This window comes from Peromyscus californicus, unplaced genomic scaffold (genome assembly GCF_007827085.1).
Source record: "Peromyscus californicus insignis strain IS unplaced genomic scaffold, ASM782708v3 Scaffold_5__1_contigs__length_169319896, whole genome shotgun sequence".
Taxonomy (NCBI): domain Eukaryota; kingdom Metazoa; phylum Chordata; class Mammalia; order Rodentia; family Cricetidae; genus Peromyscus; species Peromyscus californicus.
Genome location: NW_026294573.1, coordinates 77,010,753 through 77,036,786, shown reverse-complemented (window position 1 = coordinate 77,036,786; position 26,034 = coordinate 77,010,753). Strand labels below are relative to the sequence as shown.

At 37.6% G+C, this 26,034-nt stretch overlaps 1 protein-coding gene across 1 annotated transcript in view; it reads right to left on the bottom strand.

Moving 5' to 3' along the window:
• Nucleotides 1-21,172: 21,172 nt before the first annotated feature.
• Nucleotides 21,173-26,034, bottom strand: part of Rasef (RAS and EF-hand domain containing) — a 71,932-nt gene continuing 67,070 nt past the window's right edge. Inside the window, exon 17 of the mRNA XM_052716796.1 lies at nucleotides 21,173-24,464. Within this exon, the coding sequence (XP_052572756.1) occupies nucleotides 24,359-24,464 (106 nt within the window). The 3' untranslated portion in view covers nucleotides 21,173-24,358. The remainder of the gene's footprint in view (nucleotides 24,465-26,034) is intronic.

Below are 26,034 nucleotides of genomic sequence, written 5' to 3'. Positions count from 1 at the left end.
GGCCTTAAGTGGACACAGATGGCTTTAGGAGGCAGCATATAGTCTCTGTAGGCAACTTTATCTGTCAGTCATCTTTGAGGTTTACTGGTTCTGTGACTGTCAGCAGGAAAGCCAAGCCGAATTCTCCCATGCTCCCTCAGTTTTCTGTCTTTTCATCCTGCCTCACATACTGGTTTGGACTTCATCATAAAACACAAAGATGGATAAAAATAAGCTTGTTATCAAGGAGGATGTTCTGTATCAGAGGAAGTAAAGAAGCAACACATCTCTCTACAATCCACACAAAACCATCAGTGTGAGCAGAGCACATCTAAAGCAGAGATGAGCGGCAACTGATTTTACCCATAATAAAAGAGAAATGATTCACAAGGTTCTGTTTTGATGGGGGTCTGGGAGTCATAAAACTGCCTCCTCAATTTAGTTTCTGAGGATTTAACATGCATTTGATGTTATTGATGATGTCATTCAAAAGGAAAAAAGACTATACCCATCTCCAACCACAGAATCTTATAATGCAGAGCTAAGAGGATTTAGGAGAGAGATTGTGATGTCTGCCTGTAATCTTCCCACTTCTTCGCAAAGACGTAGGACTATGTAGTTATCTCTGAACAATGGAGTTATCGGCAGGGTCAGTGGGTGGGGGTTGTGTGAGGTGAGGAAGGGAGCAACTCAGTGATTTTGTTCTAGACATAGCATATGACAGAAGGCCAAAGAACACAGACTATAGGCATAGTTTTACTTATTAAGTTTTCAGTAATATCACAAAGCACTGCCCTTGAGAACCCAATCACAGGTGTTATGTGGGAACTACATCCTGGTAAGGTGAATCAGTTGTTTTCACACCAAACTCTGCCTTGATACATGGATATTCATGTCCTCAGAAAATGACTTCTCACTGACAGTGGAAGAAAATGCACTCACAGGAGATGCAGGGAATCAGGGTAACTGTGGTCTCATAAAATGAATTGGACAATGTTCCATCTGTTTCTATTTTGTGGAATAATTTGAGAAGTATTAGTGTTAACTCTTCTTTGAAATTCTGGTAGAATTTTGCATGAAAATCATCTGAACAGGGGCTTTTTCATTGTTGTTGTTATTGGGATAATATTAATGACTGTTTCTATTTCACTAGAGGGTATAGTCTATTTAAATTACTTCTTTGGTCTTGTTTTAACTTCAATAAGTGGTATCTATCAAGAAAATTATTCACTTCTTCTAGCACTTCCAATTTTGTTAGGTAAAAGATTTTAAAGTAAGCCCTTTTGATCTCTGGATTTTTTTCATGTCTGTTGTTATGTCCCCCTTTTAGTTTCTGATTTTGTTAATTTGAATATGCTTTCTCTATACTTTAGTTGGTTTGGATAAAAGTTTGTCTATCTTTTTTATTTTCTCAAAGAACCAACTCTTGTTTTGTTTCTTGTTCTTTGTATTCTCTGTTTCTATTTTGCTGATTTCAGCCCAAGGTTTGATTATTTTTTGCTGTCTTTATTTTTCCGAGAGGGTGTGGAAATCTAGGGCAGTGGAAACTTCCTTGAATCTACGAAAGTGATCCTAGGGAGGACTCCTATTAATAGGGGATACGGAGTCTCAACTGGTCATCTCTTGTTGGCAGGCAAGACTTCCAGTGGAGAAACAGGGTTGTATTCAATTGAGTTGTTGACCAAGCAGATCCCATGGAAATCCCCAAACAACCGAGACTGATGCTAAGAAAAAGGGTTGCCCTTCAGAAACTGACAGCGGAGGCCCCATTGCCAAGGACAATATCCATACAACTCATTGGACACAGAGAAGCTGAGCTAGTGCGTACATGAAGCTTTCATCCCTACACTCTAGACTGTTTGGCACTTGAAGGTACTGGGCAGGCTACTGAAAATGAAATGTGGACAGCACCCAACCACAAAACCTTGGGCCTACGGCTGCAATCTGTCCAGCCTGCAAAATACGAGAGAGCAATGGTGGCATGGAACTTGTGGGGGTAGCCAACCACTGTTTGATCTGACTTAAGGCCCACTGCACAAGAAGGAACCCATTACTGACACTGCTTGGGGAACCAAGAGCCAGAGACTAGATAGCCCAGAGATGTATGTAGGGTAAAACCAAATATGACTGGTCTAAATAAATAAATGCATAAATAAATAAATAAATAAATAAATAAATAAATAAATAAATAAATAGATTTCTAATGCTATTCTGCTATGCTAGTATATCAATGACTTATCCAGTCATTATCAGAGAGGCTTCCTCTAGCAGCAGATAGGAACAGATACAGTGACCCACAGCCAGACAATATGAGGAGAGATAGTCTAAATTGGAGGTCTCCATCAAATCTCTCTCCTCAGAGCTCATGGAATCCCATAGAAGAAGAATCAGAAGGATCGTTAAGTATCAGAGAAGATGGAGGACACAAGGAGAACACACCCTCAGAATCAACTAAGCAAGGCACATACGAGTTCACAAAGACTGAAGCAACAAGCATAGGTCTTACATGGTTCTCCAGCAGGTCCTCTGCATATATAATATAGCTATTAGTTTAGTATTTTTATGGGACTCCTGACTATGAGAACAAGTGGATCTCTGGCACTACTGTTAGCTCCTGGGACTCTTTTCTTCCTGTTGAGTTGCCATGTCCCATTTCAATATGAAAGCCTTTGTTTCATCTTATTATATATTTTTGTCAAGTTTGGCTGTTATCTCTTTTTTTCTTTATTAAGAAATTTTCATTATTCATTTTATATCTCACCCCTCCTCCCACTCCCCCTCAGCCTTCCCCACCACCCCTCCCTTCATCCCCTCCTCCGTAAAGGTAAGACCTCCCATGGGGAGTCAGCAAAGCTTGTTACATTCAGTTGCGGCAGTTCCAAGTCTCTCCCCCCTGCATCAAGGCAGTGCAAGACGTCCCATCATAGGTAATTGTAACACGAATCTTAAAAGGTCTTATTAATAAAAACAAACATGGGGGAGCCAGGTATTGGAGTGAATTCTGAAAGGTCAGAGAAGCAGAACAAGCAACAGCTAACCTCACTTCACCAACTTCTCAGCTGATACTGTTTCCTCAAACTGGAAGCCTCTGAGTCCTCATCTGAATGGATCTCAGCAGAACTGCTGCTAAAAGCTTAAAAACTTAAAAGCCTGAAAGCCTCTAGTTCCTGGTCCTCATACCTTACATACCTTTCTGTCTCCTGCCATCACTTCCTGGGAATTAAAGGCGTGTGTCTTTCCCAAGAAAAGACATGAGATCTCAAGTGCTGGGATTAAAGGTATGTATCACCATACCTGGCTCTGTTCCTAGTGTGACCTTGAACTCACTGAAATCCAGACGGATCTCTGCCTCCCACGTGATAGGATTAAAGGCATGTGCGCCACCATTTTCTGACCTCTGTGTCTAATCTAGTGGCTGTTCTGTTCTCTGACCCTCAGATAAGTTTATTAGGATACACAATATATCAACCACAAGTAATGGGCTCCAAAAAGCCAATTTATGCACCAAGGATAGATCCTGATCCCACTGCCAGGGGCCCCTTAAACAGACCAAGCTACACAACTGTCTCGATTATGCAGAAGGCATGGCTATTATCTCTTATTTAGAAGCCTGTTCTTTTCTTATGAAAGACAGAAAGGGATTAGATCCAGAGGAGAGGGGAGGAAGGGAGGAACTGGGAGGAGTAGAGTGAGGGAAAACTATAATCAGGATATACTGTATGAGAGAATAATATATTCTCAATTAAAAAAAAAAAAGATAAAGATGTAGGGAAGACATTGACCTCAGGTAGAGTTGAGGCAGAGGTTGATGCTAACAATAACTGGATTATTTTTGTAACTAAGCAATAGTTATTAAGCATTTTTCTTCTGCTTCCACAAGTGACTTTTTCAGAACTTAAATTGGAAGTCCTAATAAGGACGTACTCTCTGATGTGGCCAATGAAGTTGCAGTATGTCACTGGGTCACAGTGCACTTCAGTGTGACAAAAACGGTTATGAATCACCTGGAGCAAAACAAATCCATCTGCCTTTACATACTACATCAAAAAAACCCAAAATCTAAAATCAAACTTAGCAAGAAAAAAAAAAAAAAAAAAACAGGGTATAAGACTGAGTTTTTAACCTCTAACAAATGTTTGCAGCCTAATAGCAAACTCTGCTCAATCAACATTTAATGGGAAATTGATATACTTCTAACTAAAGCAATTCCAGTGCTCCACTATAATAACCTACTTCTAACAAAAATAAAAACAGAAAGTGCATGCAAGCAACTTCCAAAAAATTTGTGAGTTGACAGAAACAGCCAGCTGCCTGGACAGTCACCTGAGGTTTCTCCACAGTGTTGGGGCATCATCTTCAGCCTATAGGCTTAGCATATCTGACAGACTCATTTGTGAAGTAGGATGTACACAAGGTCGACAGTTCAACCTCACATTGGGTGAGAGCAGTCCACGTACCAGAAACACCTGAATTCCACTAGTGTCATGTCATGATTCAGGATTTTAAATTCTGGAAATTGTTGTTGATTTTTTAATTCAGCTGTCCATTCTTGGCTGTGTATATATGGCTTCATCTTAACATCCCGTTCTTCTCCACATCCCTCTGTCAAATGCCAGTTTACTATTGCGAGGCGTGAGCTTAGTTACTCTTCAAGAATAACTGTTTCAGCTGCTGTTCCATTGCACATCAGAAGCCATCGGCCCACTGCCTATTCAGCTGCCTTCGAAGAAAAGGGCACTGTACCTTTTCCAAATTGCGAAGGCCACTTCAGGGATGGTGCCATATTGTCCTGGCCTCAGAAGATGCCTTTTGATAAAGCCATAACCACACTCGTTTTGGCAAGAATCAGTAGTCCTTTGTTTCAAGTCCTGTCTGTCCATTGTTGAAGATTAGTTAGTTATAGTTGAAGGTTAGTTAGTTATAGTTGAAGATTAATTAGGATAGAAAGTGAATTAGATACATTTTGGACTTAACAAAATAGGATAGATAATGAAATTATTTTCTCTGAATTTGTCAAATACAAATGGACTAGACATTGTTTAGACATTTATTACTTGTATATATTGTATATAGTCATTGTACTTTTGTATATAGTTTTTCTTTTGTTAGTTATAACCTTTTTCTTTTTTTTCCTTTTTATTAAAATAGAAAAGGGGAAAAAAAAAAAAAAAAAAAAAAGAAACAACACAAATGGGGGGGGGCATTGGGGGGAAGGTGAGGGGGACGGGAGGGGGGAGAACAAGGGAATCCGTGACCAATATGTAGAACTGAATTGTATTGCAAAATAAATTAAAATAAATTAAAAAAAAAAATAAAAAAAAAAAAATAAAAAAAAAAAAATAAAAAAAAAAAGAAATTGGACGCAAAAAAAAAAAAAAAAAAAAAAAAAAAAAAAAAAAAAAAAAAAAAAAAAATAACCTACTTCTTTTTATTGCGTTTATTTTTAATGATTATCTTCCCCATGCCAATCTAGCCTCTGCTGCCAACAATGAGAGGAAAGGGGAACCCACGAAGGTCCAAGGAACATCATCTTTATGCTGTACTGCCACCTAGCGATGGTAGTGAAGAACTTGCGTGGTGCTTTCATAGGAGATGCAGCCTTGAGTTAATATGAAATGAAAGCAGGACCTTCCACCTACAATGGAAATTATTCACTCAGTGTTACTTTCACATGAAAACAAAGGATTTGAGTAAACATGGGACATTTTAGGAAACACTAGTAACATGCATTTCATGATGAAATTATTCTTTTCAAAACTATTAATGCAATAAACATTAGTCTGGGAAAGATCATTTGGGTAGCCTTTGGGAAGACAATTACTAACTGTATCTGAGAGAAAAAAAGGACAAAATTGTGAGAAAAAATTTTAATATGACTACAGTAGAGAAACATTATCACATTATAAGCCAAATGATGATGGGCTCCTGTTTGAATCTGGGAGCACATATACACTAAGTGTATTACAAACATGTAATTTATTAGAGATTTTTAAAAGTGTGTGAAAATAATAACAGAAAAAGCTACAAAGTTACTAAGTGTTCTGTAAAATAAAAATTTTATTACCCACACAAGTGCAGAACTCAAAAATTAAATAAGTTAACATTCCTACTCCGGGGAAATATAGACCTTTGAAGATGAGTGACTTAACCACCACTAAGATAACTGCTCCTGTTTTATAATATTTACTATACTTCTAGGATATTTTAGGACTTGACTCAGTTTCAACCCAGCTCATGTGATGGATACTGTATGTCACCACTTTACAGATGGGATTGTGAGGCACAGAGGGAAACAGCCCGGGTCCAAATCTAGATTGTCTGTCTCTTATAAACTCCAAGAACACTTTCCATGGAACAGTCCAAGTAATAAATCTTTTGTTTAGTGCCATGTTCAATATGGCATCACTGTCTGTCGCCACCGCCTGCCCTTTCTTGACTTCTTGGATGACCAGTCAAATGAGGTTGCATAGCTTTTGATGATAGTCATAAACTGTAATTACTGTTCTGGAACTCAGAAGGTTTTTCTCCTAGATTGCTCTCTGATTGGAACTGGAACCATCAGTCATATCTCAGACACTTCAAAAGATATTTCCTTCTCTCACCACTGTTAAATGTGCCTCTCGGTACTACTATACATTAGACAAAAATGAGTTTTCTGAAGTCAATTAGTATATCACGTCTGAGGTATATATTCAGTAAATATTTGAATAGGATAATTGAAGGCATTTCTGAGACATAATCCAAAACCAAAGTCTTTTTATATTGATGAGGTTCTGGGAAAGATTTATTATCTTACCCAAGATATCTAGTGGGAGTTAATGGTGTACAGGCCTTTTTTTTCCATAAGACATCTTCGGAGAAGATAAGAACTCTGAAATACTTTAATAATAAGAATCCTACTGTTAAAATAGAAAAACCTCTCAGCCAGGGGAAACAAATTTCATCTGCAATGGTCGTTAAACTAAGTGTCTGTTGTACCTGGCAAACATTCTGGAAGGTGAATGTGAACAAGAGATCACTGAAAACCACCCAACTCCCCAAGTTGCCATTGTTTATGCTACATACTCACCTGGAAAAAATAATTATTAAACTTCAGATTAGTCAGATATAATAACAAGCTAAACTATCCAGAAATGTGGGAAAAATTGAGGTATATGAAGCTTCCAGGTCCATTCTTAATACTAAAGTCTATTGAACTACAGATATTGTTTCTTTTGTTCAGATGAATTGAATGAATAAATGAACAGAAGAATCAACAAATCAGTGAATGAAGAAAAAAATGGAATAAGAAAACAAGTTCTCTAGGACTAATAAAAGTAAAAAGTAGTTGCTGACATTCCTGCTTATGTATCTTTGCCATGACCAATTAGGTAGAACATTCCTCCTGCACCCAGGTACTTTCTGAAACTGTGAGGTACATGATTCTGTTAACATGACAGGCTTGTCCACAAGACGGTAAACTCTAGCTGGTAAAGTTGGTAAGGGACAGGGCAGTCATACTGCTACCTCAAGCAATGGATGCTGGAAAAGCAAATTTCAAAAGAGTTTTCAGGACAAAGGAGACTAGTGGGGATGAATAGAGGGAGAAATCCAAGGTCAGGACCAACAAGAATTCTTATGGGCTACAGATAAGTCAAGTAAACTGGATTAAACAGGCAAGAGTGAAGTCAGTTTTAGAGACCAACATGCTTTACTTGGCTGGGCTTTATTTTGTCTTGGTCTTGGTTGTTTACTTAATACCAATTCCTAGAGAAAATATTTAAGGTTTCAGAGAATACGTAAATATCACAAAATCTGAAAATGGCAAAAATGAAGTTCATAGAAAGGCTGTGCTATACCAATAATCTGTCGTAACTCCAAGATTCCTGAGTTCACTTCTTATCTAGATTATAAATTATCAATCAGGGCTCAATTGGCTCCAAGGGAAAAATAGTCTTGTGGGAAGTGGAAGAGGACAGGGACTCTTCTTTAGTGTATAAAGCACAGATATGCCTATTATGTAAAAGATGTGAAATATATCTGTGGCATTAAAATTTGAAGGGAGTAGAATGATTAGGAAAATATGTCTAAAAAGTATCCCTAGTGGAACAGTGTGTGGCAAGGTAGGGGGAAGCTCCAGACACACTGATGCAGATATCCCTGACAGGGATGGCTTCTGCTGTGTTCCTCTACTTCTTCCTATTCACTTTTTTCTGACATAGAAATGTCTTCAAGATTCACAGTTGATAAATATTAAATTGTCTGTTAACAGGCTGGTAATTTTTAAAATTGGATCATCCCACTAAGAGCTTTTTGAGGTTCTAGTTGGAAAACATTCAATTAAGGGTCTATTGAGGTATGAGCCTAACTCCAAGTATCCCTTGGACTAAAGCAAAGTAACTGTCCCTATTTGATTATGGATAATCCATCTCCCTATCCTCTCCGTGTTTCTCTTAACTGATTTCACACCTTTTATTTAATCTTTCAAAGCGGCTACAAAGGAAATGGAAAATTTTTTCCCATAGCAATGAATTCAGATAAAACTTTCTTGTTCTCTCTGATTTCTTCAGGCCTAATCATCTTGGACAAATATTCCAATAAAAGTCAAAACAAAAACCTAAAAAACACTATCATTCCTTTGGTAATTGAAATGTTGACCTTCAGTTCTCTGAGAGAAAGCTCAATTACTATTTGAATCTAAAGACTGTTAATGTCTATGGCTATATAGCAGCATGTCATTAGGAGGCATTTGATCACTCTGTTCCTTTAACATAATAATAGCATTATGTTTTCACCTAGGTCAATGAACTATCTAGTCTCAGGATGTTGGACTCTTCACCAATGTCAAGCCTGGGTTTCATCTCATGGAATGAGCCTTAAATCTATTCAGAAAGTGTATACACCTGTAACATTTTTGCAGCTGTATATCTTGCAGGCTGGTTACTATTATAGTACACAGGGTTTATAGCTGGGAGATATTAATAATTACCTTTATCCTCCAGTAAGGTGCAGCACCTCTCAAAACAATGTGCACTACTCAGTAGGGATGAAGCTTCTAGCTAGGCACTGGCTTGACTTCTCCATGTTCTATAGCATCTGTGTTGTCTCCACCAGTAGATCAGTGGTTTGCTCAGTCCTGATCAGAAATCTTCTTTCAGTAGATGAGAACTAACACACAGACCCACAACTGGACAATAGAGAGGTGGGGGAGAGAGAAAGAAAGATTTTGGAACACTCAGTCTTAAATAGAATTTCTTTATCAAATCTCTCTCTATTGGTGAAATTATTAAGGCCACTCCACGAAGTTAAAAGGGAGATTTATTTAGTGGCGTAACTTACAAATGAAGGGATAGGTAAGTTGCAGGGTCTGGGAAAGACGCAGCACAGTCCAGCAGTGTTCTCTGGAGAACTCTGCTCAGTCTACCTCCAGCATCCAGGGTCCAGGAATCAACAGAGATTGATCCGGATCTCAGGTCTTCAAGGTCCTCTCTTGGCCCCGCCTTGTAGGCGTGACAGTTACCGAAGCCTCAATGGGGGTTGGAACTTCCAGATCAAGGTTGGAATGGCTACCCACTACATCTCTCCTCAGAGCTCAGTGAACTAGACAGAAGAGGACATGGAAAGGTAAAATCCCAAGGTAATGAATGGCTCCATGGAAACAAATGCCTGCCTTTCAGTCCCAACAGGACTGGTGCACATAAGAACTCATGGAGACTCTGGCAGCATGCACAAGGTCTGCACAGGTTCAACTCAGATGGGGTCACAACCCTGACAAGGGGAAGAAGGCATGGGCTCCCACCCCTACTTACGAGTTATCTGAAACTGATACCTACTGGCAAAGGAAAAGTCAGTTTCCTCCAATGGAGTCTCATTGGGTATATTAACCACACTTCAGGAAAAGCCTTGTGTCCAGGAGTAGTTTGTTAACATAAAAATAACTCAGTGGTGTTTTTGTATTTTTTTTTTTTTTGTCTCATTTTGCTTTTCTTGGGCTTTTTTTTTTCTTATTGGTCTTATGCTTATTTATTTTAATGTCTGTTTTTGTGAGGGCTTTTTTTGCATGCTCTTATTTCTTTCCTTCTTTCATTTTTTCTATCTTTCAAAAGGGAGACAGAGGAAAGAAAGAACTTAAATTTGGCTGTGTAGGGAGGTGGGGAAGACCTGGGAGGAACTGTGTGTAAAACGAATTACTAAAAGGTCTCGCCAACTCCTCAGCCGATATTGTTTCCATGAATCCTTAGACTGAAAGCCTCTGAGTCCTTACCCCTGAGGATCTTAACTGAACTGCTTAAGAGCCTCTAGTTCCTGATCTTCATGCCTTAAGAGTGTGAGTTCCTGTATCCTCACACCTTATATAACTTTCTACATCCTGCCATATTACTTCCTGGGATTAATGGGATGTGTCCTTCCCAAGCAAAGACATGAGATCTCAAGTGCTGGGATTAAATGTATGTGCCACCAGGCCTGGCTCTGTTCCCAGGGTGGCTTTGAATTCACAGAGATCCAGACACATCTCTGTCTCCTGAATACTAGGATTAAAGGCATGTGCTACCACTGCCTAACCTCTATGTTTAATATAGTAGTTGTTCTGTTCTCTGACCCCCGGATAAGTTTATTGGGATGCACAGTATATCAACCACAATTGTGGGAGGGAAAATACGTTTAAAATATATTATATAACAATTTTTTTCAATAGAATTAAGTTAAAAATCAATCAATCCATAAATAAATAACTAGGTAGATAAATAAATAAATAAAATGTCAAGAAAGATGACTTTATCTCTCTTTTCTTCATTGTCTTTCTTGAAATCAGTCCCTGTTTTGAGAGTGTAACATACATGTCATTATAGATGTTACCTGTCCTTACTTGCTGTTCTCAAAGGACTATAGGACTATACCTATGTACATTTTGGTTATTTGAATGAGAAATGTCTACAATGCTCATAAATTTGAATACTTGCTTTCCCATTGGTAGTCTGGTTAGTGAGAGTATGAAACTTTTAGAAAGTGGAACCTTGTGGGAGAAAGTACATTACTGGAGGCAGGCTTTCAGGGTTTATACTTCATGACCCTGGTACCAACTTCTGTCTTAGAGTTTCCAAGGCTGTGATAAAACATCATGACTGAACTTGGAGGCAGGAACTGATGCAGAGGTCATGGAGGAATGCTGCTAACTGACTTGCTCTTCATGGCTTGCTTACTCTGCTTTATTATAGCAGCCAGAACCACCAGCCTAGGGATATCACCACCAACAATAGACTTGGCCCTCCCACATCAATCTTCAGTCATGAAAGCAATGATCCACAGACTTGCCCATAGATCAGTCTGATAGAGGTATTTTCTCAGTTTAATTTCCTGCTTCACAAATGACTCTAGTTTATGTCAGCATACAACTAGTCAGCATGAAGAGTAGGTTATTTACCAGTCTACACCCTATGGGTGGTGCTGGGCAGATGCTGGTGTTTAAATACCCATCAAGGTGCAACTTCATTCTCCATCTTCAAAATGGAGTCAAATATTGCTTGTAAAATGGCGTCTCTCAGGGTAAGGTACAATTTGAAAAACTACTGTTTTACAAAATATGGAGTAACTTATGACCAGGCAATATGACATCATTTTCTCAGGTCTACTTGTGAAAGATACTGAAGAAGTGTTTCCTGTTGTTACTGCTGGGGGGAATATGCTGGTTCTTATAAAATGATTATTATTGCTGCAAAGTCGAGACTCTCCCTTATAGGTAGGTACTCCATCTAAGCAATGGCTAATTCTGGGAGTTTTGGCTTTCTCTGAAATGCAAGGTGAATGCAGATATATGACAATGGCAATGCAACTTTCCTGGCAGGCATTCTACAGAGACATTTGTTTTCTTCCCTGACTATCAGATTACTGCATCAGTGGACCTGTTTAACCTTAAATTTAGCTAGTCTCATTCTCTAAGATGGACAAGGCTGGAGTCAGGTGCAGAAGAAAAACTTGTCTCTAAAAGAGGATTGACAAAATACTTACAATTTGTTAGACCACTTGGCAGAGCAAACTGGAGACAATCATGGGTCTCTTTGTCAGATGATGGTCAAAGCCCCATCTTTACAGAACTGATTAGTTATATATACTACTTATACTCCACTTAAACCTATATGTCATGACTCCAAGATGTATATGTGTGAAATAGGAGGAGGGGTCACTGGACCATTTTATTCATTCCTCATCCCAATATTACCACACTGAGAAAAAATATTTCCTTTCTCAGATTGTCACTATTACTTGTATTTTAATTGTTTCATTGAAGACAGGTGTCTAGTACTAGCTTAGTATGGCTGTGCCAGGCCAGACTTTAACTGTAGAAACTCTGACAAAGGTATTTACTGTTCCTTTAGGCCTGAAGGGATACAGAATAAGTTAGTTAGACAGACATCCCTTGAGATTAACAGGACTATGTAGAATCAAGTGGAAGTCTGAGCCAAAGCAAAAGAGGCACAGAGTGAAGGCAGAGATGCCAGGCTTCATCCTGCTCTTACTCATCTGCAACTGTCAGTGAGGAGACAACACTATTAAGCAAAAGCAGATTATAAAGTAAGACTTACAAATTAAGGAAAGCTGAAAACAAGGCCTATGCCCTAATCCAAGGGAAAGGACTGGTTAGATTACTTCACTGCTAAATTTACAGATGTTATGGACTTGGTCTCACAATTTTTAGTAAATAGCATGATGGCCATAGGCCTGCTGGGAATGCAGTTAGAAGTCTTTCTCCCTCTGCTCTAAATGACTTGTAAAAAGTTCCATTTTCTCTGCCATTTTTTCCCTGATTTCTTTGGAAAGTCAGGAAACTGAAGTGGCAGGATTTTTTTAGATCCAAGCGATACTGCCACTGTTTATAACATTACTCAGGAAATATTGGAGCTCAATAAATGTTAACTGATTCAGTGATCAGTCCACAGACAGGCAAGAGCTGTGTCACAAACTAGACACTACACTGTTTTCTGGATTTTACCTAAAGAGTTATCTATTTCTTACATAATTCACAAAAACATACCTGTGCAAATTTAAAGATAATTATTTTTCCCCTAAAATCACACTGAAAATGTCTGCAAGACTTTCCCCAGAAGGATCCTCATCCCTATCATGGATGTGGCACAAAGCTAGGAAATGTTCAGAAAAACATTGATAGGAAGATACAAAAAATAATAATAATAAAAATAAAAAATAAAAAAAGAATCTAACACCTGAGTTGATAAAGAACTCTATGAACTAAAACCACAACTGGCCACAGGTTCTGGGGAGCCCAGCCCACAACTCCTGCACCTAAAGTTCAACAAACACCACAGAAGAGGGGGCAGAAAGATTTTGAGAGCCAGAGGAGGACAGTTTTCTGTAAGATAAAGTCTTCTGGAAATGGCTGCCTATATAACTGAGCAATGACAATATCCATAGGCATGCTAATGTAGAAGGGGAAAATTTCACAGAATCCCACCCTTAGGCAAAGAACTACAGATAAATAATGACTGCCAAGAAAGGGAGAGTCAGCCTCTCTCAAGGACAAGCCTATTGTTGAATGCAAATTGGTCAGCCCTGAAATCACATATACACAAGCAAAGAAACTAAGTACTTGTGTTTATATATTTGTGAATATCTATTTATCTATCTATCCATCATCTATCTATATGTAATCATAATAAATAAAAAGAGACTGTCAAGTTCAAGGGAGATGAAGGGATGGGAAGAATTCAAGTGAAAGGACAAAAGAGGGGATGGATGGAGGAAAGAGAAGAGAGGAACTGATATCCACTATCTCCACTCCTTTTTAATATTGTGTTCAAATTCAAGTTGTAGCAATAATGCAAGAAGGAAATTAAAGGGATACAAATAGGGAAAGAAGAAATCAAATTATCCCTATATGCATATGACATGAGTCTATATGTTAGAGATCTCAAAAATTCTATCAAAAAATTCTAGAAATGATAAATAAATTCAGCAATGTGTTAGGATGCAGAATCAACCTGCACAAATCAATAGCTTGTCTATATAGCAACAATAAAAATACAAAGAAAGACAACATGGACACATTCCCTTTCAAAACAGCCTCAAAGAAAATGAAATATCTAGGAATAAACTTAATCAAGGAAGGAAAGGACCTCTATAATAATAACTTTAAACCTTTGAAGAAAGAGACAAAAAAACACTAGAAAATGGAAAACATCCCATGCTCATAGGTTGGTAAAATTAACATTTTAAAAAACGACCATTTTAACACAAGTTAATTATAGATTCAATGTAATCCCAATCAAAATCCCCATCATATTCTTCAAAGAAATAATAACTATTCTAAAATTTACATTGAGTAATAAAAGGCCACAGATACTCAAAACAATTATGGGCAAAAAAAATGCTGGAGGGATTACCATTCCAGATGTTAAGATATATTACAGGGACATAGAAATTAAAACAATATGATCCTGGCACAAAAACATGTAGACCAATGAAACAACGTTGAAGATCTAAACATGACTATACATAGTTTGAGCCACTTAATATTTGACAAAGACACCAAAAACATGAGAGAAACAACAACAACAAAACAAAATAAAACAAAACAAACAAACAAACATCTTCAAGAAACAAATGGTGCTGAGAAAACTGGATGCCCACATGAAGGAGAATGAAATTAAGTCTTTATCACTTGCACAAAAAAGTAACTCCATATGGATCAAAGACCTAAACATGAAACCTGAAACACTGAAATTGCTAAAGGAAAACATAGTAGCAGTACTCTACATGATACAGGTGGAATGAGACTCCTATTGCCCAAGAACTAAGGCCAACAAATGACAAGTGGGACTACATAAAACTAACATGCTTCTGCTCAGCTAAAGAAACAATGAACTGGGAGAAGACAAAGACAATAGAATGGAAGTTCATATTGCAGAAGAAAGCACACAATTCAAAATAAGGCCCAGAGGCCCCTGAGTTGGAGTGGACCTGAATAGTCCCCTAGGAGGAAAAGTTTGCACAGTACCAAAAAGAGCCTTGCAAGATTCAAAAAAAAGGGTAAGCAACCAACAGTCCTACCCAGCTATGATGCCTATGAACCACATTAACAATGAGCACTGAATGAAAACCCTAGGGATAAGAATGGTCCTCATAGGTTCATATATTTGAATGGTTAGTTACCAGGGTGTTGTGGAATATTCCTTTACACAGTGAAGATTTGTCACTGTGATTGGTTTAAATAAAAACCTAAATGGCCAATAGCTAGGCAGGATTTTCAGGGCAGAGAGAATGCTGGGAAGAAGGCAGAGTCAGCAGCCAGGCACAGAAGAAGCAGAAAAGCAGCATGGACAGTAGAGAGTAAAGGTAACAAAGCCATGAGACAGAAAGTAAATTAATATAAATAGGTTAATTTAAGTCATAAGAGCTAGTTAGAAACAAGCCTAGGCTATTGTCTGAGCTTTCATAATTAATAATAAGTCTCTGTGTGGTTGTTTGGGAGCTGGCAGGTGAGACAGAAAAAAAATCTGCCTTCACCAGGGAGTGGTATTACTTGAAAGTATTAGAAGGTGTAGTTTGGTTGGAGAAAGTATGTCACTGGGGGTGGGCTTTGAGGTTTCAAAAACCCATGCCATGCCTAGAGTCTCTTCCTGCTGCCTATGATCATGATACAGAACTCTTAGCTACTTCTCCAGTACCATGTCTGACTGCATGCCACCATATTTTTCACCAAGATGATAATGGACTAAGTCTCTGAACTGTATCAAACTACCGATTAAGTGCTTTCTTTTATAAGAACTTCTGCGGTCATGGTGTCTCTTCATAGTAATAGAACAATGACTGACACATACTTTGGTGGTAACCAACAGATCTCTAATTGGACATGTTCCACAATGGGGAAAACATGCCTGGTACTGGAAACCTAGTTAACTACTCAGTACTAGTGAAGTTATAGATTTTGGAAAACCTACAAGTACTAATTTACTAAACCAGCATAATTCCTAACTGTACTCTAAATATTTGTCCTTATATCCACTGATAAATGTACTCACACTTCATCAAGGAAACTTCTCTTTGCCACAGATGGAGACCACTACAGAAAAGCCCAAACAATAAAGTGCAGAGTTCGGGAGTCTAGTCCCAGTGGATATATCTATAAAACACTCCCATACCTAAGGCTCAGGGAACACTACAGAAACGTGGGAGTAAAAATCTTAAGAGCCAGAGGATCAGGGTATTTGCTGTGAGACTGTGTCTCCTAGTAATATCAAAAGCTACATCCAAAAAATCTCATTGACATGACTGCCTAAAAATAAGCTGAACAAGAACATCACCAATAGACATGCCAAAGTAGACAGGAAAAACTCCACAAAGCCTTAACCCTACACAACTAACTACAGGCAACTAAGAAATGCTGAGAATAGGAGGAACAGTCTTTCTCAGGGAAGAACACAGCAATTTATTATCTAATACCAAATAGTCAGGTAATATCTAACATTATAAAGGTTGAATAGGTTATATTTAGAAATATATACTCATGTGGTTTCTATTCTTGGTTGCTAACTTGACTACATCTATAATAAACTAACATCCAAGTGGCTAGGTATACCTGTGAGAGATATTTTCTTAATTAAATCATTTGAAGTGGAAAGATTCACTTTTAATCTGTGTCTTTTGAGGTGAGAAAACACACCTTTAATCCATATGTTTTGAGGTGGGAATATTTACCTTTAATTTGAGCTACACCTTCTTGTGGCAGCCTGTATAAGGGACATGGAAAAAGGAAGTTTCACTCTTTGACTGCTTGTTCTCTCACTTGTTGGCAAGTTCATTTACTCACTGGCATTAAAGCCTATCTCCTCTGCCATAAATTGAAGATCAGCCATGATGTACAGCTTCATGGAATGAACAAGTACTGAATTCTTAGAATTTCTGTTGATAGACAGCCATTGTTGTGCAAGTTAGACAACAGGCTGTGAGGCACTATAATAAATCCCCTTTATATATTTATAAATATATACACATATATGTACATATATTTATTCTATCAATTCTGTTCCTTTGGAGAACCTTGAATAATACAGTACATATACATATACCAATAATTAATGAAAGAAAAGAGGCCAAGAATTAGAAAAGGAGCCAGGAGGAGTATAAGAGATTGCTTGGAGGAAGATGGAAGGGAAAATGTTGTTATATTATAACCCTAAAAGTAAAAATAATTTTTAAAAAGACTTAAGTCAAACAACACAGTATTGTAACTGGAAAACTGGAAATCATGTTGTCTATCATTATGGACCCAGTAATCAGAGAGAGAAATTCAGTCCTTAAATTTTCTTTATTCAAAGAACTAGGAATTTGAGAAGACAGAAGATTAACATTCTAAAGATCTGTCTTCCATCTCATCTTCATTTGGAGAATAATCTTGGGAACAGAAAGAAAGGCAGCCAATCACTCCAAAGTATGATTCTCTTTCCTCTATTCATGTAGCCAGTCTGGTCTTAGATCCAAGGTGATGATGCTTCTCTCTTACACTTCTGTCGACTTTTCAGCTGACCTGTGAGGATCTTGTCTGCTGGACCTTGGATTTGAGGACCTGAAAGAATAAAATGGATTACAGTCTAATGCTGTAGACAAACTTACTTCACTTTCAGTGTACTTTTATACAAGAATGAAACAAAAAATACAATGATCTAAGGAAGGTTGCTTGAGTTCAGAAAATATGATCAGAAAAAATGTAAATGAATGCCAATAACCATGTATTAAATATTAATAAAGAGCCCTTTCCCAGAACTTTCTCAGTACAGACCAATTTAGACACAATTGCCTGGCACATACTATAGATTATATCTGGGAAAGCATGAAAGCAAAGCAGAAGGCCATATCCAGATTCAGGGTACACTGACCAGATTGAGTTCTATAGCTATGTTCTGAAATCCAAAAATAAATAAATAAACATATCGTATAAATTAAATGTAAATGTCACTGGAAGCATGTAATCACATCCAAGAATGATCTAGGGAACAAAATGCACCTAAGGTAAAAGGCCCTCTGCCTTTTCACTGGAGCTTCTCACAATTCTCCAAGGCATTGTTCATCATGCATCATATTTTTGACTGTGTTCTGGCACACGTCTTGTACTTTTCCTCATTATTGTTTCTCTCTGTATAGAGGAAGGTTCACATATACCAAGGCCATGACTGCTTAGCCTTGCATTGTAATCAGATGGTTTCTATGGTCCTGCCCAGGCCCCATGGTCCCACATTCCCATGGCAGCTTATAAAATAATCATTCAGAGGCTTAATATTAATTATCAATTGCATGGCCTAAGACAGGCTTCTTGCTAGCTAGCTCTTACAACTTAACCCAATTTTATTAATCTATAAGTTGCCACATGGCTGTGGCTTGCTTCTCTTGGCAGCAGTTGGCATCTCCTTCCTCTCCTTTCTCCTCCCACTGTCTCTCTTGGATTTTCCCGCCTGGCTCCATCCTGCCCTGCCATAGGCCAATGCAGCTTTATTTATCAACCAATCAGAACAACACATACTCACAGCATACAGAAAGACATCCCATAGCATTGCATTCTTCTCCACTTGTGAAAAGTTAACTCAGAACAGGACCATCATTAGCAACATCTAGATTCCTTTCTATAATACGAAGTGCAAACATGGTATTATAAATCAGAAAGGTGCCCCTTATCTGTCCTTCTTGTTCCCTACCAATGTGGCTGATGGACTGTCATAGAAGTCACAAGTTAAGAGATTTTTAACTAAGTTTTCTCACTATAGAAAAATAATGAGATAAATTCATAAAAAAAACTTGACACACAAATTTTAAAAATGCAGAAAATAAAGAAAAATGTTAGTCCTAGAATTTTGCACATGATAGATTTTTACTCTTTAATTACAAGTATTTTGTAACTCCTCTTTTATTTTCAGATATGAAAATATAGCTTAAATTCAAAATCTGAAAAGAACATTATTATGTCAAAGCTTGCAAATGACATGCTTCTTTGGGGACTTACTCCTTTGTAAATTTTTGACTACTTGATGTAGTATAAACATAAAGGTTACTTTCCACTTAGTAAACCCCATTATGTACCAGGACTTTGAATGTCTTACAGACTTGAGGTTTCAGTCAAAGTGTTATCATTTTTTTTCATCCCTTCACTGCTTGATCTATCAGTCACTTGTCAGTGGAGATGTGACCCTAGTAGTGATTCCATTCATATCTTTCCATTCTGATTTTCATATATTCATTTCTCCCTAATCATTTCCTCCTCTTTGATTACTCCCTATACCATATTCTATAGGGTATAATATCACAAAATTGTGTCATTTAAACCCCAAAGCTAACGCAGCTTTATTTATTAACTCAGGAAGAGACAAGAAGAATAAAGAAGACAGATGATGATTGAAAAGGCCATAGACGGTTTATTTAAAATTACATAGATATGTACATGTGCATATATATTTTTTAATAAAATTATATCATGTGGGGTAACAATGCTCCACCCAAAGCCATAGACTATGTAATAAAATCCCCTATTCCAAACATGGGAAACTTCTCTTCAAATTGCTGGTCAGGGCAGTCTAAAGGACTTCATATATTGCCTTTGGTTGCTTTCCAGAACTTCAAACAAATAAACAAAAAACAAGCTATACATGCCATCAGGGGCTGGAGGGATGGCTCAGTTCAATCATTAAGAGCACTTGTTGCTTTACAGAGCATTGGTTTGGTTCCCAGCAGCCAAATGACAGCTTACAACCATATGTGACTCCAGGAAATCGATGCTTTTTTTTTTTCTGACCACCTCAAACACAGGATTTGGAGGAATTCAGCAGGAATTGATGTTGAAGCCTCTTTCCTGAGGACTAGCCCTCAGAGTATCCAAAGTTGCTATGAAGCTGCCAAGGGAGAAAAGCAATGAAAATCCTACCCAGTCTAAAACCCACAATGACCAGCATGACAAGTATATTCAAGGATGTAATAGTGGCATTTATATCTTAGGGTAACCAACATCTGACTAATTGGATTTAAGTCCCATTCATGCCTGATACTACAAATCTAGACAACTACCTGTGAGTGGTAAGGTCATAGACCCTAGAGAAAAACCTAATTCCATGTTCCTAAACCAGTATAATTCCCAACTACATTCTAAATACCTATCCTTATATTCACAGAGTATACATCTCACCATTCATCAAAGAAGCATCTTTTCACAGCAGACAGAAACCATGACAAAAATCCACAATAAGGCAAAATGTAGAGAACAACTGATTCCCAACACAAGCCTTACACCTAAGGCTCAGAGAACATTTCAGAAGAGGGATGGAAGAATTCCAAATGCTAGAGGTCCAGGTTATCTGCTGCAAGATTGTGTTTTCTAGATATGACAGGAAATTCTTCCCATTAACTCTTTTTTTTTTTTGGTTTTTCAAGACAGGGTTTCTCTGTGTAGCTTTGCGCCTTTCCTGGAACTCACTTGGTAGCCCAGGCTGGCCTCGAACTCACAGAGATCCGCCTGCCTCTGCCTCCCAAGTGCTGGGATTAAAGGAGTGCGCCACCACCGCCCGGCCCCATTAACTCTTAATATTATAATCATCTGAACAAGATTGTCACAATGACACCACCAGTTGACATCTCAATATGGGTGGATGAAATCTCACAAGGCCCAACCCATAGATAAAAGCTATAGACGATTAATAACTGCTGAGAGAGGGAGATTCAGTCTTCTCAAGGGATGAGTAACCTGATAGGTTATCCAATACAAAGTATTTGGCCCTAAAAGTGTGTCCACAGACAAGCAACACTCCACAAACTCAACAGGAGTGTATGTGTGTAAAAATAATTGAAGCAAAAGAGTCCATGAAAGTTGCCATGAAGTGGAGAGGACATGGGGGGAATCAAAGGGAAGATAGGGAGTAAAAATGTAAATACAGTGCAAATATATGAAATTCTCCAGAAACAGTTTTAGAAAGGATGGATATAGCATATCCAGTAATGCTATTACAAAAGCCCCACTACTGGTCTTCTAGTGTCCTCAATGACCTCCCTGTTGCCCTCTACTGAGGCACCAACTGCCACACATTCACCCATGTTTTTTCTCCCATTGCAGGAATGCCATGCTCAAAAAAGACAAGGGCTGCAGAAACACTGTCTCCTGCAGACACTTCAGAATCCTCACAGGAAAGCTCAGGAAACTGCTCAGGGGCCAAAATAAGAACACTTTATTGGATGTACAAGGCACAAATTTTGTAGCTCCTTAGATATTTGCATGGCTATGCAATTATACTTTGCAGTATCATTATTGATGGTCTGAAAAGATACAAACAGCATAAATGAAACACAGCTCAAACTATGAAAAATGTAAACCATAAACATCAAAACCATAAAACAGTCATTCAGTTCTCAGTTGCTTACCTGCCACATACATAATTTCTTATACATATATACAAAAGCCTAAAAAACAATATTCTGAGACTAATCACTATATAAATATGAAAATAATTCTTTACCCTTAACCTCAACTTTATCTTTAGAGGAGGGAGGACAGTCTGTATTTATTCAAATTACACATAGTATTAAAAATCAAATGTTGTAAAATACCATATAAAGCAGCAAGTAGAAAAATAAATTATGAGAATGAACAGACCTCGAAGATAACAGTGAAAAAATGCCTACTTTACCAACATTATTTTCCATAATGAAATTAAAATATTATCTAATATGTTAAAGTGCACTTAAAAGGTATATATATCATCACTGTGATTTTAAAAGTTGTCTAAGGAAAAAGGAATGCAATATAAGTTACTTGAGAGAAATGTGTGAATATTTCAAAGTAAGCTTAAACTGAAAATATTTTGTCCTTACTTAAAATATACTTTAAATTTGGGAACACTTTTGAGAAATCAAAATATAGTTTCCTAGCAAGTCAGCTAAAAAATAGTTTTGAATTGCTTTTCCTTAAACAAGTTTGTTAAGCAGAGATGGAAACCTCTAATTTGAATATTTTATATTCAGATAACTGAAGATGTTGACTTGTTGTTCAAATTACCTAGACAACATTCCGGTTAACACAGCTGTTCTGGCCCTACAACTAGAGGCAAAACCCCAGACAGAACTACTATATTAATAATACACCTTTTTGTGTTTTTTAAAGAGTGTAGAAGACACAAAATATATATATGAGGGAAATAAAGAGAACATGGTAACATACATGCTAACAGAGTCTATTCAGTTAGTGCCACACACATATCATCTAATAATATGTAAGATTCACCCTTGTCTAGGATCCTCACTCTGTAAGGTACACACTAATGGCAAACTTAACTGTGTCACGTGTTATAAAAATAATCACTACTCTCACTTGCCATCTGTGTCAATTTCTCACAAAGCATTCTTCTTGATCAGAAATGTAACCTATTAACTGGAGCTGCAAACCACTAAACATAAAATAGCCATTCGTTTGTAGTTGCTGGAGATTGAATTTTCTTATTTGGGATAAGGTATGTGGCTTTTGTGGATAACTGTACCTAGTCAATTCCCAGTCAGGAAAAAAAAAATGAAGCTCAAAAAAGTTAAAGTTTGATAACAAAAATCAAAGGCACAAAAGGTTGTTAAAAAGAAATGTTATTTAAAAAGAAGTATTTATTGCTCTGTGTATATGTGTACACGTATCATTTGGTCATTATAGCACACATGTGTGAAGGTCAGAGAACCACTTTCAGGAGTTCAGTTTCCCCTACCATTGCAAGTTCAGGCACGAATTTGGCGTTGGCAAGCTTGGGCAACAAGTACTTTTACTTCCTGAGACAAGTTGTCAGTCCCGGGAATTGTTTTAATTCAAAAAAAGAAAGAAAGAAAGAAATGTTTGAACATACATAATACAATTTACATAAGTAACCAGTATTATTTATGTTCTGGATAAGCTATTCAAAACATAGACCTGGATGAACCAAAATATTTAAGTCTCTTGCTAAGAATAATCTAACCGGTTCAGGCTACTGGAAACCCCTTTTCCTGGCCCATCCTGGCTCAGATAGTGAGGCCTTTGCCTCTTAAAGACATTTTGGTCAGAAGGAGTGGGAAGCACTGCAAGTTCCAGGAGAAAAGCAAGACTAATCATGTCCTGGGTGATGAGTAGTCACAAGTCACATTATCTAAAGGTCAGTCTCACCTTTTTAAAGCCAATTCTCCTTTAAATACAGCACTTTCCAAAGTTATGCCTAATAACAATCTCCCATTGTTCATGAAGAAGGAAATTAATGATTAAAGTTAGGGGCTGAGGAACTGACACTATGCTGTAGATAATGCTCTATGTGAAAAAGCAACAATATATTCATTTGGTAAAATATTGTTACTTTAAGTACCATTGTATTTTCTATGAAACATATTTCACATTCATAAAATTAATCCTTTCCAAAAACAAACTTTCCAGATTTAAAATTATGCCACTACTACTGCCCGCCTAATTTCAGAAGACTGTGTCCATACTCCTAAGAAGGCATATGCACATTAGTCATTAGTGCCAACTACCCTCAGCCTCTGGCAGCTATTAAGTGGAATATATTTTTGTGGCATTGTTCTTTCAGTAGTATGTATTATACATAACTTCACTAAAATTTTCACATACAATTTAAATCACAGACTTTACAAGTAGTCTTGAAATTGTATTTTCTTGTTATACACATTTTTTTCAAACATACCTTCATTTATTGATAAGAAGGATTTTTATTTACATTGGAGTCTAAAATATTTCTAATTTCTCAAATAAATTCTATCCTTACTTCCGAAATTTAAAAAACCAATACCTCAATATCAAAAGGTATGCTTAACAGGGTTCTTAGTAACTGTGAACAACTGTGCTCTTCCTGCTTCTTAAAACATACCCAACATTATTAGGCTAGGGAATAGCAAAGCCAATTTGCCAAATGAAAATACTCACGCTATCTTATACCATCCATGGTTTAAAGATATAATACATAATATACTACCCATCCCATTGTTCTTTGTATTAAAACACTGAATTCCATAAAACAAAGTATTACGTGTTTGTGTTGAAATTTAAGTAAACACTGTCACAGGTTAACTACAAAGTCAGTTTTCTTATGAAGCAATTTTATAAGTGGGTTCTCAATAGTTTTGTTCTGAGAATGTAATTTTATTTTTCCATATCATATTAAAAACATTAACACATTTTCTCTTCGTGATCTATAAGGGCCAGACATCCCAAATAGTTCACTGAGATAGAACAAAGAAAGCCCGAGGTTCCTGAGAAGAGGCAAGAACAGCTTAATTTGCCGGGCTGTGATCCTTCATAGGCTGGTGTTGTGTGACGCACCACTCCATTGAGAATCAGTGTCCCACAATCAGTATTCTGGAAACAAGGACTCTATGAACTGGAGACAGTCGGGGGTTAGCCATTGCAACAGTTCTTCATCTGTAGTGACTTTCTGGGTGTGGACCCAGCTAGACTGGTAATGGATCTGCTGTCATCATCCTCTGTCCTTTTCTTCACTTCCCTGGGAGATGAGAGAAAAAGATTACAACTGAAGTAAGCTATTTGTTTACTTACTTATGGAGATTAATTACAGGACAATGGAAAATTATCAGTTTCCAAATACAAAGCCTTGATAATTTTACCATTTAAAAAAAGTCTCATCTATATCTAAATTACAGGTTGTCCGCTACAAAAAGTCATAGGGAGAGATTGATATCTAGATAAACAATTACAGGGTCACAGGTTTGTACTTAATATACCTGTATAGTGTCTTCTAGGAACCAAGGTCCTTCTAGGAGATGCTGATACTGAAGAACCCCTGTGGTTGTTTGAATTAAATGTGCCCCATATTCTCAAGCAAGTGAATACTTAGTCCCTAGATGGTAGTGCTGCTTATGTAAGTTCAGGAGGTGTGACCTTACTGGAGGATGTCACTCTAAGCAGAATTTGAGGTTTCAAAATCTGGGTACCATTCCATGTTTGCTCTCTGCTTCCTGTTTAAGATTTGACATGAGAGCACTTAGCTCTGTTTCCATCTCCAGTCACCATGCCTACCTGCTGCCACACATCCCTGCCGTGATGATGATAATGGGCTCTGAAGCCTCTGGAACAATAAGCTTCCTAAAACTCTTCCTTCTACAAGTTGCCTTTGTCATGGTGTTTTATCACAGCAATAGAAAATTAAGACAGTCTCTTTAAAAAATAAGGGATCCCCTTTCTCAGAAGCCATTGAATGCCTATAGCTCTTCATCTTGAGGTGGGATGAACTCCATGATAGGTTATCCAACCCCATGTGGTCGATCCTAAATATATTTATATATAAACAACATGAAAAGGGCTCAGTAGGGGGTTGTGTGTGTAAAACAACTAAAGAAGACATGGATTTGAGAGGGAGTCAGGAGGACATGGGAGGAGTTGGAGCAGGAACAAGGAATATTATAAATAAGGCAAACATAGTATTCAAGTATGAAATTCTCTAAAAAATATTAAATTAATTTTAAAAAAGAAGTGACATTCACCTGGTGTCACTTCAGCAGGGGAATTCTAGGTTCAGAAACAGCATGCACAAAAGCTAAGGCCTAAAAGAACTTGGGTAATACTAGACAGAAAGTCTACTGTGTCTATAAATTATTATATATTTGCAAAAAAAAAGTGGATTCAAGTAGAGATGTAAGTAAAATGAGGCCATGAGGCTTATTAGCCACATGGGAAGGAGCCTGGGCCTTACACTCTATGTAAAGTGCAAGGTATAGACTATGAGCAAAACCAGAAACTGCAGTTTTAGTTATAAATATTATACTAGAACTAGAGTGTATCACAGTGGTGGAGAGGTTGTCCACACAAGGCCCTTTCCAGCACCGGGGGGGGGGGGGGGGGGGGGGGGGGGGGGAATGAAAGAGCAAAATCAGGCAACCAAACAAATACTTTATATATATATGCGATGATGGAGGAAATCTGAGGCACAAACATTTGCACCTAAGTAGGAAATTGTAATACTCAACTAGATTCAAGAGAAGGAGAAAGTGAAGTACAGATTCAAGAGACATACAAACACTAATGAATCAAAAATTCTCAGAAGCCACTGGCAGTGG